This window comes from Peromyscus eremicus, chromosome 4 (genome assembly GCF_949786415.1).
Source record: "Peromyscus eremicus chromosome 4, PerEre_H2_v1, whole genome shotgun sequence".
Taxonomy (NCBI): Eukaryota; Metazoa; Chordata; class Mammalia; order Rodentia; family Cricetidae; genus Peromyscus; species Peromyscus eremicus.
In genome coordinates this window covers 104,057,346-104,073,078 of record NC_081419.1, presented here as the reverse complement: position 1 = coordinate 104,073,078, position 15,733 = coordinate 104,057,346, and the positions used below count along the sequence as shown (strand labels likewise).

Below are 15,733 nucleotides of genomic sequence, written 5' to 3'. Positions count from 1 at the left end.
ATGGTTGGAGCCATGGAAAATGTTCTCTGGGGACCGAGGAGCACCCACACCGGATAATGGGGGGCATAGAGGGCTCCTTCAAAGCAGCGGCATCTGGAACTAGTCAACTAATCTTAGAGAAAGGCAAGTGGTAACTATACCCCAGAGTAAAGTGTGAGGCTCAGGAGGGTGGGGCAGTTTCTTGGGGAAGAGGGGAAGCCCGAAAGGGTAGAAGGACTTTGGACCAGCGCCAGTCACTTGCACTGTTAGAACCTTCCAAAAAGTTCCTGTTGCCTCAGGGACGGGCTCCTGCAGGATAGTAATGAGGCAGAGGATGAGGAAGACTCATTGGTCCATCCATTGTCTCCGAATTTTCCCTTCTCTCCAGTCTCTAGTCATCCTGCAGCTTCCTGTTAGCACCAGCTCCTTCCTCTGCTCTTTCCAGTATCTGCTGAGACTCCCCACGCCGAGGATTTGAACTCCTTCTGTGCTCTGATACACTGCCTTGGACTTGCCCCCACTGACACATATTTCACAGCACATTGTATGAATGAGTCTGTCTCCTGATCCTGAGCATGAAGCCGTTTGGAACAGGACTGTGTCTAGTTCCCTGCCATACCCAAGGGCTTAACATGCAGGATTCCATACATGTCTGACAAGCATTGATGAGCCGTTTGACCAACCATGACATATCGCATCAGTGGACAATTACTTGGTTATTGACTAGCTATGATAGCTCTGAAGCAACATGGAAAAACCTGCATATAAAATATTAAGAGTACTAAATGATATAGACATGATGTAGAAAAGGACAACCTAAGAAAAAAGCAGGAAAGAACTGGAGCAGCTGTTTGCAACTGTGTAGCCTTTGGATGATGGATTCTAGAGACATCTCTTTTTAATATTCCTTCCTAAACTTCCAACAGTTATTTAATTAATAGAAATGATGCACAGTAAAGTTACTATATTATAAAAGGAATACAGCAGACAGCAGGCACAGTGGAATGTGTGGGCTTTACCTTAAGGTGGACATCGTCCATGAGGGCCAAGAGAAACGTGTAGAGGTTGCCCAGGAAAAGGGCAAAGATGCGTCCCAGCTGCCACTTCAGCCCGGTGCGTGGGTGGTAGTTCTCCAGGGCAGCTATGGTTTCAAAGAGAGGAGGACAAAACATGCCAAGCAGAGACATCACGATCTCCACCTGAAAAAATGGAAAGGCGGGAGTTTTAAACGATAAAGGAATAAAGAAGTTAAAAATCTTGGAAAAAAAAATTTAGATAGCCAAAGACTCAAACAAGGCTACAAAACAATTTTTAAAAATTACTATTCAGTAACTCACTCTTTAAATATAAAACAAAATATAATTGCTTAAAATAAAAAATTCAGAATGTATAAACTGTCTGGCTGAGAATATCACCCAGAATAACAAACACCATGATATGTTCTAGGGAAGTTACTGAACTATAAACAAAACAACTCTTCCACCAATTGGAACAACTGACTTATAAGGAAAAGAAAATTAGAGTACCATCAGCCTTTAAAAAATAATTACTTTATATTTTACAAATTTGAGTGTTTTGCCTGCATGTATGTATGTATGTATGTATGTATGTATGTATGTATGTATGTGTATCCATGCATGCCTCGTGCCTGCAGAGGCCAGAAGAGGGTGTTGGGTCTATGCAACTGGAGGTACAGATGGTTGTGAGCCACCCTGTGGGTGCTGGGACTGAAACATGGGTCTTCTTCAAGACTGCTGTTAATGACTGAGTCAGCTCTCCACCCTGTAATAGTTACTTGTTTTGAGACAAGGTCTTGCTACATAGCCTGGCTGCCCTGGAACTCACTATGTAGACCAGGCTGGCCTCAAACTTTCAGAGATTCCCACATCTCTGCTTCCTGAGTACTGGGATTAAAGGAATGTGCCACAATGCCTGGCTTAATTTTGCTTTTTAAAGCAAGGCCTGCGGTTCAGACTTTCAGGGACTCCGTTGAGTCGTTAACTTAGGCTGGGTGACAGCTGAGTGACTTAACACTTGGCATCATTGGAGATGCCTGTCTTACCAACACTTCCCCCCAATCTTGGCGTCGTTGGAGATAACTGTCTTACCTCATTCCTTTCATACCAGCTGACATTCTGCATTTTGGAGAATTCCTGCGACCGCTTCACCACAAAGTAAATGAGGTACCCACTTCCACACAGACAGCAGAGAATGAGAAAGTTGGCCAGGACACGGAGAAATCTTGTCAGGTGGATATTTTCCTCTTTGTTACTCTCTTGTTCATCCACAATAGATTCCTTAGCATGTGAAAATGAGATGCGAATAATGTCAGGCCAGGAATACTTCCCTATATTTCTTTCTTTCTTTCTTTTTTTTTTTTTGTTTTTTTTGTTTTTTTTGTTTTTTTGTTTTTTTTGAGACAGAGTTTTTCGGTATATCCCTGACAGTCCTGTCTTGGAACTCTCTTTGTAGACCAGGATGGCCTCGAACTCACAGAGATCCACTTGCCTATGCCTCCCGAGTACTGGGATTAAAGGTGTGTGCCACCACCGCCTGGCTTATTTCTTAATCTAACAGTGAACCAATAGAATGGTTAATAATGTTGCTCACACTGCATGTATAAAGGCCCACAGTGGTTGTCAATGAGCTATGTAGGGTTGTTTAAAATCAATAGACCAAATAAATTAAAATTAAAATTAATTCATTTAAGTTTTTGTTATTTTATTATTTTTTATGTGTATGGATGTTTTTTGTCTGCATGTATGTCTGTGTACCACATGTGTGCCTGGTGCCTGTGGAGGCCAGAAGAGGGTTCAGATCCCTAGGAACTGGAGTCATAGACAGTTGTGAGCTCTGTGTGGGTTCAGGGAATGAAATCCAGGTCCTCTGCAAGAACAACCTCTGCTCATATCTGCTGAGCTATCTCTCCAGCCCTTCAGATTAAAATTTTAATCTTGAGCTTTCAAATACAGGAGTTGTCAAATATCCTATAAAATTTACATAGTAGATATTGTTAGCCTGAAATCCATGTCTCTCTCTCACTACTTATCATGCCAATATTGCATGAAAATAACTATAGACAATATGTAAGTAAATGTGCATGGTTTTGTTTCAATAAAGGTTTATTTATAAAAGTATGCAGCAGTCTAGATTTGGTCCCCAAGCTATATTTTGCCAATTTCTATTCTTAGGGTTTCTTAATATTAAGTGCTGGTTTTGTTTGTTTGTTTGTTTGTTTGTTTTGGTGTCTCATATAGTTTTTGGTAGGGGGACTTTAATTTATTAATAGGCATTTATGTTTTGTGTATTACTGTAAATAGAATTTAAAAATCAGTTTGTTTTCTGTTAGTATAAAATACAATTGATTTTTGTTTGTTAAGCTTGTGTCCTGCATCAATAACTATGAAGACATGTGCAGGAAGGGGCATACTAGGACAGAAAACACGGTCTCCTGGACCGAGTGCTTGGGAAGAGACCTCTCTGCCAATCCCCAGTTACTGTGTTCACTCTGAGGTTTAGCTAACTGTCACGCAGTTATATTATGTTAGCTCACAGAATCCTCACATCTACCCTGTTATGTGTAGGAGGTACAGAGGTGCTTGTGCTCACAGTAGGACTAGCACTAGGGACACCAGGAATATTAAATACACAGGGTTGTCTCTTCAAGGGGAGATTTTCTGCCCAGAGGGCTAGGAATGGAGGTGGTTAATAGCCTGGTGACTTTTGTGTTATCTGTATGACCAAGACCACACCAGATCCTCCCCTAGACCCTTAAGATGCCACATGTAATCAATCTATAGAACCCATCTCGGAAGATGTCACATGTACCTTGCAAAGAGTTTCAATACAGTTTTGTTTTAAGCTTCATTTTGCACACGGGATTGAGTTATTTATCACCAGGAAAAATTTCTCCAAACTGTTCTCACTTAAATATACCTAGAATAAACTACTGGGGTCAGACTCTTGAAGTCTGAACCAACGCTAGCTGCTGTGTCATCCTTCTTGCTTCAGGTACATTGTTACTCAGCCGGCCTTGGTGGTCGCAGAGACCCCCCATGGTTATGTTTGTGTATTGCCTCTGCTATCCTAGACACTGCTTTCTTCCTGATGGTTTTAAGTGCTTCATAGGCAAGGCATGACCCTTGGTCTGGTCCAGAGGAAGTGTCACAGCTGTTCTAGCCTTCCCTGCCTGTGGCTGCAGATGGCCACAGCCCACTTGCTGAGAGGAGAGGACAGAACTGAGTTCCCATCCACCCACTGCCAGGTGAACAGGACTCAGGTCCAATAAACCCATTTAGTGGGTAGTAAGCTCAAATCCTTTGCTGGCAGTGAGCAGAAGACCATTTCCCAGGGAGGGCTGGGTTAGAGAGGGAAAATGAAAAGGGAGATAATGCCAGGTGGTGGTAGTGGTGGTGGTGGCGGCAGCGGCGGCAGCCCATGCCTTTAATCCCAGCACTCGGGAAGCAGAGGCAGGAGGATCTCTGTGAGTTCGTGGCCAGCATGGTCTACAGAGTGAGATCCAGGACAGGCACCAAAACTACACAGAGAAACCCTGTCTCAGAAAAAAAAAAAAAAAAAAAAGGGGGTGGTGGTGGTGGTGGGGTGGGTGGGAAGCTAAATACAACTGATGTACAAGTAAGCACCGAGTCCTGGGAAGAGACAGCCTGCCAAACCAGGCAGGAGAAATACTGAACTATCAAGAGCTGGGAGTGGAAGCCAGGTATAGTGGAGTAATTCTCCAATCTCAGCACTCAGGAAGCTGAGGCAGGAGGATCACAAGTTCAAGGCCATCCTGGGCTATGTAATGAGACCTCTGTCTCAAAAGCTTGTAGTTGTTTTTATAGCCACAGAGGAACAATATAACACACAATGTTCCCATGCTATCGTGTCTGCCTCTATTCTTTTATTTGCTGTCTAGTTCATGTTTGCTTGATTGAGATACAGTCTTGTTATATAGCCCAGTCTGGTCTCAAACTCATGCCTCCCATGTTCATTCCCAAATCCCAGGATTACAAGTGTATACTACCGCCGGGCGGTGGTGGCGCACGCCTTTAATCCCAGCACTCGGGAGGCAGAGCCAGGCGGATCTCTATGAGTTCGAGGCCAGCCTGGGCTACCAAGTGAGTTCCAGGAAAAGGCGCAAAGCTACACAGAGAAACCCTGTCTCGAAAAACCAAAAAAAAAAAACCCAAAAAACAAACAAAAAACAAAAAACAAGTGTATACCACCATGCTGGTTGGGTTGAACTATATTTCATCTGCCCACTTCAAGTTTCTTGTGAATAAAATAATGAGGATTTAAGAGACATGGAGTGTAAGAAGCACAAGGTTAATTATCTGATTTCCACATCCTTAAATGGGAGTTCTATTACTTGGGGAGCTTTGAAAAACAAAATAACCAACTTAAATAACAACAGCAATGACAATGTTAGCCAATCACATCAGAATCCCAAAGGCCCCGGGCAGGACAGTTTTAAAGCTCCTTAGGCAATTCTAGCATGGGTAGAAGGTTGGCATGAGTTGTCCCAAATGAATCCTTCCATGAACCCCACCAGTAAGCAGTTTCATGAGGGAAGAGGCATGACCAAACTTCAGAAGTAAGGTTCTAGTTATACTATGACTGGATATGCCATGTTTGGTTGATATCCCTGGGAGGCCTGCCCTTTTCTGAAGGGAAATTTAGAAGGTGTGTGTAATGATACAACTCTTCTCATGGATTATTTAGAGATCTCATTTCCATTCACCCAGCTGAGGAAAGCTTCCCAGTGGCCAGGGGGACCCAGAATTTCCTCGGGAAGGAGGAAAAGCCCTGGGGTCACTACCTTGAAGCTGGTGGTGATGGAGACGTATTTGTTGTCGGCTGTCTCGGAGTTCCCGATGAGATAGTCCCAGCTGGTGAACATCTTGAAGCTGAACGTGAAGTTGTCACTCTCCCCCTCACTGGTACTCCCTTGGGTATTGCTGGCCATCCTGGAGGACATACGCCACCGTTGTCACACCTGTCTCTTTTCTGCTACATCAGCCACTGGGACCCTTGGCCCAAGTCAGTCTTGGCACAGGGAGAAGATGACATGCCATAAAGCGACAAGTTCAGGAGGGACATTAGCTAGGACGATTTTGATTCTAGCCAGAGAACTGTCTCCCCAAATTCAGAGTTCCCTGAAAGCACCCCTGGTGTGTGTTAGGTAATGAGTCTGCAAGATATAGGACACCTCACTGTTTTTTGTCCTTGCATTTGGCTTCTTGAGGTTTGACTCAGTTGTGTGCACAGTCTGAGAACTTGGGTACTCTATTCTCAAACAGAAATGTGTCTTTCTAAGTCATCTAATTTTTTTGGCTAGTAGTATGCATTTTTCTCATATAAAACTCAGTAACTTGGGCTGGGATGTCTCAGCTGGTAAGAGCACTTGTTGCTCTTGCAGAGGACCCAGGTTCTATTCCCAGCACCAACATGGCAGCTCACAACTGTCTGAAACTACAGGTCCAGTGGATTAGATAGCCTCTTCTGACCTTCCTGGGCACCAGGCACATGTGGTACACATACAGACATGCAGGCAAAAGTTTTTATACACATAAAATAAATAATAAATATTTTTAAAGGCCCAGTAACTCTTGAGGATGCTAGTTGGATGGTCTGGCTAATATATCCTTCAGCAAGCTTGGATGAAAGCATCCAGACCTTCCTTGTTGGCTCCCTGTTTCATCCCACCTGACCCAGCCTCTCTGTACTCCCTGGTGCTCAGTCCTGTGAGAATCACAGAATTCGAATCAAGGATTCCATCAGGAAGTGTGGGGGTTTGTGCCCTCCCTGGCTTTGTGTTGCCTGTTGACTCTTCTAGACTTGCTGCTCTGCAGGACCTAGGTATTTTTGGCTCATCACAGAAACATGCCACATTCATGGACCAGACTAATTTTTCTTCATAGAATATGAATTAAGAGGAACAGATAAAGCTAGGGGAGATGGATTTATTGTTAAAGTGCTTGGTACAGGCAAGAGGACCCAAGTTTGGGGTCCCTAGTACCTAGGTAAAGAACCAGGTGTATGGCATGTGTCTGCAAATCCAGGGTTGGGGAGGTGGAGAAAGGTGGATCCCCAGCTCCCTGGCCAGACAGCCTGGATGAATGAGTAAACTTCCGGTTCAGTGAGAACTCTTATCTCAAAAAATAAGATGGAGAGTGATTGGGGAATACTCTTACCTATATGCAAAAAAAAAAAAGGCACAATGTATAAAGGTCAATCTTGACAGAGGTAGGTAGACATGGGGACATAAAGGAGCCATGACTAAACACAGCCACACAAATTCTCTCAGTATAGGTCTATTGTTTTTATCTTTATAAATGACAGGATTGGTATTTTTATTTATTTATTTCTTCTGAGGAGGCTGCAAACTTCCAGCCACCTTATCAGGTTCTACACTCCCTCTCAAGCCACTGTGGCCTTTTGCTAGTTTGGGGAACTGGATGGATATCTAGACAGGAATTCTAGAATTGTCTGCTGCCTCTGGGTCTTTGCATATGTGCCTTTTCCATTTACATCTCAAACTTTCGGCACGACTGTCTGTTCTCTGCCTCGTTTAAAGGAGTTTCATTTCATAAAGCTCGTTTCCCAGAGCTTCACATATCATCTGGCCTATCACTTATATTTCATAATCTGCATTTGCTTGGTGTGATCATTCATACTGATTGTTGACAAGATCTAGAATCGCCTAGGAGATGAGCCTGTGGATGTGTTGGTGAGGGGTTATCTAGATTAGGGTAACAGAGTTGGGAAGAGCCAACTGCTGGTGACACTCTTCCACAGGCTAGGCTCCTGGACAGTAAAAAGGACAAGTGATACTTGACTAGCAATCATCACTCTGCTTCCAACCGTGGAGGCAACGTGACCAAGTGCCTCACACTCCTGCCACTGGAACTCCCTGCCATGATGGACTGTACCCCAGAACTGTGGGCACAAATAAGCTCTCTGTCCCTTCAGTCACCTCTGTCAGTTATTTTGTCTGGCAGTATCACAAGGAACCACTAGACTTGAATAGCTGCCCATTTGTTTACTCTCATTCACAAAAAAGTAAATACACACAGAAGAATCAGAGGAGAATTGCTTGAATGAAGAAAGATCAAAACCCACAAACAAGACATTTATACTTACGATCTAATGACAATCATCAAGCTGTAGCCAAACACGCTGACCCCCACCATAAAGTAAGCCATGGGCAGCCTGTACCTCAGCCATCCGATGGTCCTCTGGTTGTTGTAGTAGCCATAGAAGAGAGCAGAATATTTGATGTAGCCCTGTGAACGATATCCAAAGTCTCTAGGTTTGTAATCTCAGAGGAGAAAGTAATTGTATACTTCCATTCTGTTAGGGATTTCTGTCTCTGAGTTTTAAAGCAAGTCTACAGAGAGGAAGAGTCCTAAGTATGCAATTCATAGCATCTCCAGAGGCCATCCACAGTATTGTCTATTCTTTATTCTTTCACTGCACAAAGTGCATGGAGACTCAGGGAGGAGAGGAGAGTGTGTGTATGTGTTGAGCACGTGTGCCCAGCACATGCACTCAAGAATGCATAGCTCCGAGCTATTGTGTTATATAGCTAGGTTCTTGTTTTGTTTTTCTTGAGACAGGGTAACAGTTCCGGCTGCTCTGTAACTCTTTTTGTAGACCAGGCTGGCCTCAAGCTCACAGAGATCCACCTGCCTCTGAGTGCTGGGATTAAAGGTGTGCGCCACCACCGCCCGGCTCTTTTTTTTTTTTTCAATTTATTCTTCTCTCATACAATACATCCTGCCAGCAGCCTCCTCTCCCTCCCTCCACTCCTCCCAGTCCCTTCCCACCTGCCCTCTCCCCCAGATCCACTGCTCCTCCGTTTCCCTTGAGAAAAGAGCAGGTTTAACAAGATTTGGGCACAATCCCTCAAATCAAGCCATCCTGTCTGTCCCTGTTTTCTTTTTGACTCTCACATGTACTTGGCTTTAGTAATGAGTAAACTTTTAAAACAAATTAGTTAGGTATCGTATTCATTTAGATTTTAGTACTTTTTATATTTCTTTGCTGAAAACAACATCAGGGATTGTTGTTGAATAAATTCCGTTTGTTTTTGGCAGGTAAGAGATTTCAACAAGGATTTCTGGGTAAGAAAAAAGTAAAGAAAAGCCCTGGTGGCACTGTGGCTGGGTACCTTGCCACACTGGTTCCTCATTTCTGAGGAGACTCAAGTCTGACCCTGAGGACGGAGGATGCCAGCCCCACAGCTTGTTGTAGGCAACACTGTTGCCAGGCTACGTGACCTCGGGACCCTTTGAAGCTGCAGATGAGAGGCATGGAGGGTGAGGATGGATAAAGGGGGACGATTCCAGGGAGAGGCCCATCAGCAGGGTATGAGGCACTGTAGTGTGCTGTGTGTGCTCAGGGACGTCCCTGGCTTCAGAATATGGGGCACTCACTTGGGAGGCCTTAGGCAGTCAGCGGCACACTGTTCTCTTGTAAACGCGATGAAGAACACTGGCTTTAATTCCACTGGGAATGGGAAGTAAGAGACAGCCGAAGTAGGAGAGGGACATGCGTGGTGATATATCGTGTCCCCCAATATATTGTGCACCTTAATAAACTTATCTGAGGTCAGAGAACAGAACAGCCGCTGGATAGACATAGAGGCCAGAAAATGGTGGCACACACACATCTTTAATCCTAGCATTCTGGAGGCAGAGATCTATCCAGATCTCTGTGAGTTCAAAGCCACACTGGAAACAGCCAGGCATGGTGACACATGCCTTTAATCCCAGGAAGTGATGGTAGGAAGCAGAAAGGTATATAAGGCGTGAGGACCAGGAACTAGAGTCTTTGCTAAGAAGCTTTTAGGCTTCTAGCAGTAGTCCAGCTGAGAACCATTTGGACGAGGACACAGAGGCCTCCAGTTTGAGGAAACAGGATTGGCTGAGAAGTTGGCAAGATGAGGTTATCTGAGGCTTGTTCTGCTTCTCTGATCTTTCACCCTAATACCTGGCTCCAGGAGTATTTTTATTAAGACCTTCTAAGATTCATGTTACAGACATGCTCCAATCTGCATTTTATGAAATTCACTCTGTCAGCAGAGGAAATGGGAGATAATACCATCTAGGCAGAGACAAGACAGGGTATTCCGAGGGCAGCCACGGTCAGCTCATCACAGTGCAGACGTAAAGGGTGGGAAAAAGTTCTGTTTAAGACAAGGGTCCTATTTGAAGAAAGCATCGCTTTTCAACAACTAAATGCAACATTCACATTGTCTGCTTACTTATAAGACGCTTCCCTAGGGATCACTGGAGGAAATGAAGGACTAAGAAAAGCCGTGGCAGCAGTGTGCCTGGGTACCTCAGGAAATTACTCCGTTATCCCTCCATTTCTGAGGGGACTGAAATTTGACTTTGAGAGTGAAGGACACCAGCTCTACAATCACAAAATGGAAATGCATTGATAGCATGGTTTGTACCTCAAAATCCCAAAGGACGGAGAAGTCCATGGCTTTTTCTTCCTCCGCTCGAGGCACTGTCTTTCTGGGAATACTTCCATAGGGCATGCCCATCAGCACCTCACATGGGGACAGATGACAGAGAGTGAGCTGAGAAAGTGCGAAGAGTAACATAGACGTGTTTGACAAATCCTGCATCCTTCTATCAGATGACCCTCGCTCACACCCTTCAGAAAAAGGTAAGAATGGGCTCAAATTTACAGATTGACTTTAGGATGGATTGGCTTTTCAAAATGATTTTAATTTTTATTTATGTGTGTGTCTGTGTGAGTATATGGGGGCACCTGAGGAGGCCAGAGAGGATGTCAGATTCTCTGGAGCTGGAGTTACAGGTGGTTAGGAGCTACCTGATGTGACCCAACTCCAGTCCTCTGGAGGAGCAGTAGATGCTCTTAACAGCTGAGCCGTCCCTCCAGCCCCTAGGCTGGCTTTTGAAAAACTAGGATTAATTTCTCCTTGCTGTGGATATCGCTCTGTATAAATAAAACACTGATTGGCCAGTAGCCAAGCAAGAAGTATAGGTGGGACAAGGAGAGAGAAAAATGGAGAGAACAGGAAGGCAGAGAGGGGGAGACACTGCCAGCTGCTGCCAGGACAAGAAAGATGTAAGGTACCAGTAAGCCACAAGCCACGTGACAAAGTATAGATTAATAGAAATGGGTTAATTTAAGATGTAAGAACTAGATAGCTAAAAGCCTGAGCCTTTAGGCCAAACAGTTTAAATAATATAAAGTCTGTGTGTTTATTTTATAAGTGGGCTCCGGGACTGGAGGGGCTTGGCAGGAGCTGGAGAGGAACTCTCTGGCTATATCTCCTTCCACACAGTCTTTCCATTTCTCATCTTATTTTGTTCATTACACTTGACAGGAAATCTTTTAGTCTGCTAATTTTTATTAGCTATGTTATAGATTTATTGTTCTTGTGTCAACATTATAAATCAGATAGTTAGAGTGTAGAGATTTGTTGGCAATGTTTGTCTAATTAATGACTGTAACTAGCTCCACAGAGTCTTTTACTTAAAGTTGAGCACTTTTTGGTCAAATACATGGATTTGGGGGCTTCTGCAGTGATATTACTTATAGACAAGTTGTATTTCTAGTACAAAATATATAAAATATTCAATTTTTTGATCTATTGTCTAAAGTAAAAATTTCAAAAAGTGTTGACGGATCCTAAAGATAGAGACATACGGTGCTGCTCTTAGTTTTTGTCACACCGGTTTTGATATTTCACTTCACACTTTTGCTTGTTAATTTACAGGTTCACAATTTTAGACCTGTCCCTCTCTCCCCTGACCCCCCACCAGCCCTCTCTGGGTCTGGATTTGTAGTCCTGGCTGGCCTAGAACTTGCAATGATCCTCCTGCCTTTACCTCCCCAGTGCTGGTGTTACAGGTATGTGTCACTCAAGCTCTTCTGTTTCTACTTATTAGGTTTTAATTTATACTGTTATTGGGAAATACATTACACATAAAGTAGCATACATAATACATAGGTATAGTCAGTCATAACAATGAAACTTAATTACTTTTTTATCCCACTATTACCTATCTTTTAAAAACTCCACAAAACTGGAGTTGATGGAGAGATGGCTCAGTAGGTAAGAGCACTTGCTGAGCAAGCCTGGGGACTGGAGTTAGAGTCTCCAGCACCAGGAAAAGTTGAGTATAGTTGCAGGTGCTATGATGTCAGTGCTAAGTGTGTGTGTGTGTGTGTGTGTGTGTGTGTGTGTGTGTGTGTGTGTGTATGTGTGTGAACAGTGGGGAGCAGACAGGAGAATCGCTAGGCTTGCTAGCTACCAACCTAACTCCAGGTTCAGCGAGAGAACCTGTCTGTGTTTGCCTGCTTGCTTGTTAGTCAGATTCTCACTATGTGGCCCTGACTGGTCTGGAGCTTGTTTTGTAGACTAGTCTGGTTTGAACTCATAGAGATCCACCTGCTTCTGCCTTCCCAAACACTGGGATTAAAGGCATGTGCCACTGTGTCTAGCTGACATGCTGTTTTAAGCAAATACATTTCAAAGTGTTATAGATCAGGAAATCTTATATCTTCTTCCGGCCCCTGTACATGTGCACGGGCACACATGCTTGTACACGCATGCCCTGTTCCCCACATCAACAGAGAGCTCATCTCCCAACTGCTTCTTCGCTTTTCCTTATAATTCACTTCCTTTTGTTCAGTTTCGCCTCTTTCTCTCTTTCCCCTCAGGGTAAAAGAAGAAAAACCTGAGATCTTAACTTTTTACTCCTTTTAAGTACAGACGAAGTGCAGAAATGTGTTATCGGTTTCTTAACTCAGAACCCTAAGTATGTTGGTTCTCTGCTCTCTACTGAACAACCAGGGCAATTGACACGAAAACTGAATTCAAATGGAGCTGTGCATTGGGGTGCATGCTTATAATTCAGGTATTGGGAGGAATGAGGCAGGGGGATTGTGAGTTTGAGGGCAGTCTGGGCTTTATAATGATACCTTATCTCAAAAGAAAAAAATTTTTCTTAAAGAATGACAGAGTATAGTTAAAGTGAAAAAGAGTCTTTGGAAAGTATAACTGAACATGGCGGCTGTAGTGAAGCCTCAACACTATCTGAAGGGCATAGAAAGTCTCTGTTCTTACCTCCGGCCTCAACACTGTCTGAAGGCATAGGAAAGTCTCTGTTCTTACCTCCGGCCTCAACACTATCTGAAGGCATAGGAAAGTCTAGTCTTACCTCTGGGATGATGACTAGACCAAATATTAAGCCAAAAAGGACGAGGTTAACTCCATACATCCATCGAAGAAAGATGAAGTATGATGCCACTGAGGAGCCAAAGTGACCTGGGGAGAGAGATGGCGTAGTGACATGTGTCAGTGAAGAAACCGGCATGCTCGTAAGAGTGGTTTTCACACCAGTCTGTCAAATAAACCTCCAGGGCTCCTTTTCTTATTCCAGACAAGTAACCTGAAGCTCTGTGGGGTAACTGAGTCTCCTGAGCTCTCACACCAGGAAGTGAGGAATCTGGATTAGAATCTGGTCCCTATACTCATCCAACGCCCACTTTCCCCTTGATGCAACAGAAACTAGGAACTAATCTAACCAGAAGGCCAAGTATACTCAGCATCTAAGCCTTGGGAGACTTCTTTGAGGAAACCAATGAAAACCAATGATATTGAGAACACTGACTTTCAATGTCCTTGATCTTCATTTCCCAGGGAATACATTGAGTCTTGAAATTATGAAAGTCCCTCTTAAACTTGATCCATTTCTGAAATGAAACAGATGAAACCCTCAGTCACCAACATGTTGACCTTAAGCACCAAGGGGCACAGTTGGGTCATGGGGGATGCTGAAGGAGGCAGGGCAGTGTGTGTGTGTGTGTGTGTGTGTGTGTGTGTGTGTGTGTGTGTGTGTTGAAATGGTGAGGTGAGGGGCAGAGAAGGGAATGGGGCATGGATACTGATGGCAGGAAGCCTGGCAACAGTAGGGGAGGGTGTTGAGAGAAGCAGGGCAGAGGCAGTGGGGGTGTACGGGGACAGGAAACATTGGCACAAGCTAGGGTTACAGCACAGAGCATGTCTGTAGTGCGGAAGACAACTCAAATTTGGACATTCCGATATGAATTTTAAAATTCTGCGTACATTATCTGGGTCCTCTGATACAGCTTTCTTCATGTTAAAACAAAAATCGAGGAAAACGAAATCTCGTGACTCACATTCGGCAGGGAGCCAAGAGCCTGGGTTCATTTGGAGTGTTGCTACACTGCACTGAGAGATCTCAGCCCAGGTCTGCCATCCTTTTCCTGGTGCAATCACTGACCTTGCTGGGCTGAAAGGAGTTAGGCAAGAATTCCTCTTCCCTTAGAGTGCTGCAGTTTGGAGCTAGAGTGTTCCCAAAGGTGCATGTGCTCAAGGTTTGTTCCCAGAGGAGCACTCCAGAGGGATGGTAGAAATTTTAGGTCATGGAGCCTAACGGGAGGTCTCTAGGTCACTGGGTGTCACCCAAACTGGACAGCGAGAACCTAGTCCTCTTCTCCCCCTCCAGCTTTTTTTCACCTTCTCTCTCTTCCTTACTCCCCTTTCTGAGACAGGGTCTTGCTGTGGATCCCAGGCTGCCTGGAACTCAAGGTCCTCCTGCTTCAGTCTCCTATGTGCTGGGATTACAGACAGCATCACCAAATCTGGCCTTTTCTCTCTCTCTTTGTATCCTGGACATGTGGTGTGCAGTATTGCTTTGCTATGTGATCCGTAGGCCCAGAGCAACAAGGTTACTCATGGGATAGGAAACTGAGTGTGAGCCTAAATATCCTTCCCTCTTTTTGAGTTATCTCAGGAATATGTTACACACACACACACACACACACACACACACACACACACGCACACGTGCACATGCACACATTTCTGTCTGTAGATAGATAACTCAGTGAACCAGAACATCACCTAACAGATTTATAGGAAATTGGAAATAGCAAACCCCCTTCTATAATAACCTTAAATGCACATGGCCTCCTCTCACCACTAAAAAGATAAAGACCAATAGCTGGATTAAAATGTTGTCATTAAAATGTATGTTGTCTCGAAGAAACACACTTAGCTGGCAGAGATATCAAAACTACCAAAGGATGCAACATAAACTAGCAGGCAAATGGAAAGCATGAAGAAGCAGGCTCCCTGGGCGGTGGGGGTGCACACCTTTAATCTCAGCACTCAGGAGGCAGAGGCAGGTGGATCTCTATGAGTTCCAGGCAAGCCTGGTCTACAAAGAGAGTTCCAGGACAGCCAGAACTACACACAGAGAAACTCTGTCTTGAAAAACCACAAAAAAAAGCAAAAGCAAGCACAGGCTCAGCCATCCTTACATCAGACAAAGTAAACTTCAAACCAAAACTAAAACTAATTAGGAGGGATTAAAAATGACACTACACATTAATAAAAGGAACAATTCCTACAGAAGATCTAACAGTTGTAAACTTTTATGTACCAAATACTGGAGGCCTGAATTTCATAAAACAAACATTAAAAGACATAAAAGACCACCTAGGCCCTGATGTAATCATAGTGGAGGACTTAAATACTCCACTCTGATATTTAGTTAGAGCTTTCAAATGAAAACCAAGAAACTTCAGAGCTAAATAGACTTTGAATGAACTGGACTTAACAGACATATACAGGACATTCTACTTAATGGATGGGGGATGCACATGTTTTTTCTCAGCAGCAGATGGAACCTTCTCCAAAACTGATAATATTGTAGGATACAAATAAAATCTAAAC

General features: G+C 43.9%; 1 protein-coding gene across 1 annotated transcript in view; it reads right to left on the bottom strand.

Annotated features, from left to right (window-relative positions):
- Tmc2 (transmembrane channel like 2) overlaps positions 1-15,733 on the bottom strand; it is a 64,945-nt gene that overhangs the window by 27,992 nt on the left and 21,220 nt on the right. Inside the window, exons 5-11 of the mRNA XM_059258941.1 lie at positions 13,644-13,725; positions 13,191-13,297; positions 10,445-10,543; positions 8,125-8,267; positions 5,801-5,948; positions 2,088-2,276; positions 999-1,178 (exon numbers count right to left, since the gene is read on the bottom strand). Of these exons, the coding sequence (XP_059114924.1) occupies positions 999-1,178; positions 2,088-2,276; positions 5,801-5,948; positions 8,125-8,267; positions 10,445-10,543; positions 13,191-13,297; positions 13,644-13,725 (948 nt within the window). The remainder of the gene's footprint in view (positions 1-998; positions 1,179-2,087; positions 2,277-5,800; positions 5,949-8,124; positions 8,268-10,444; positions 10,544-13,190; positions 13,298-13,643; positions 13,726-15,733) is intronic.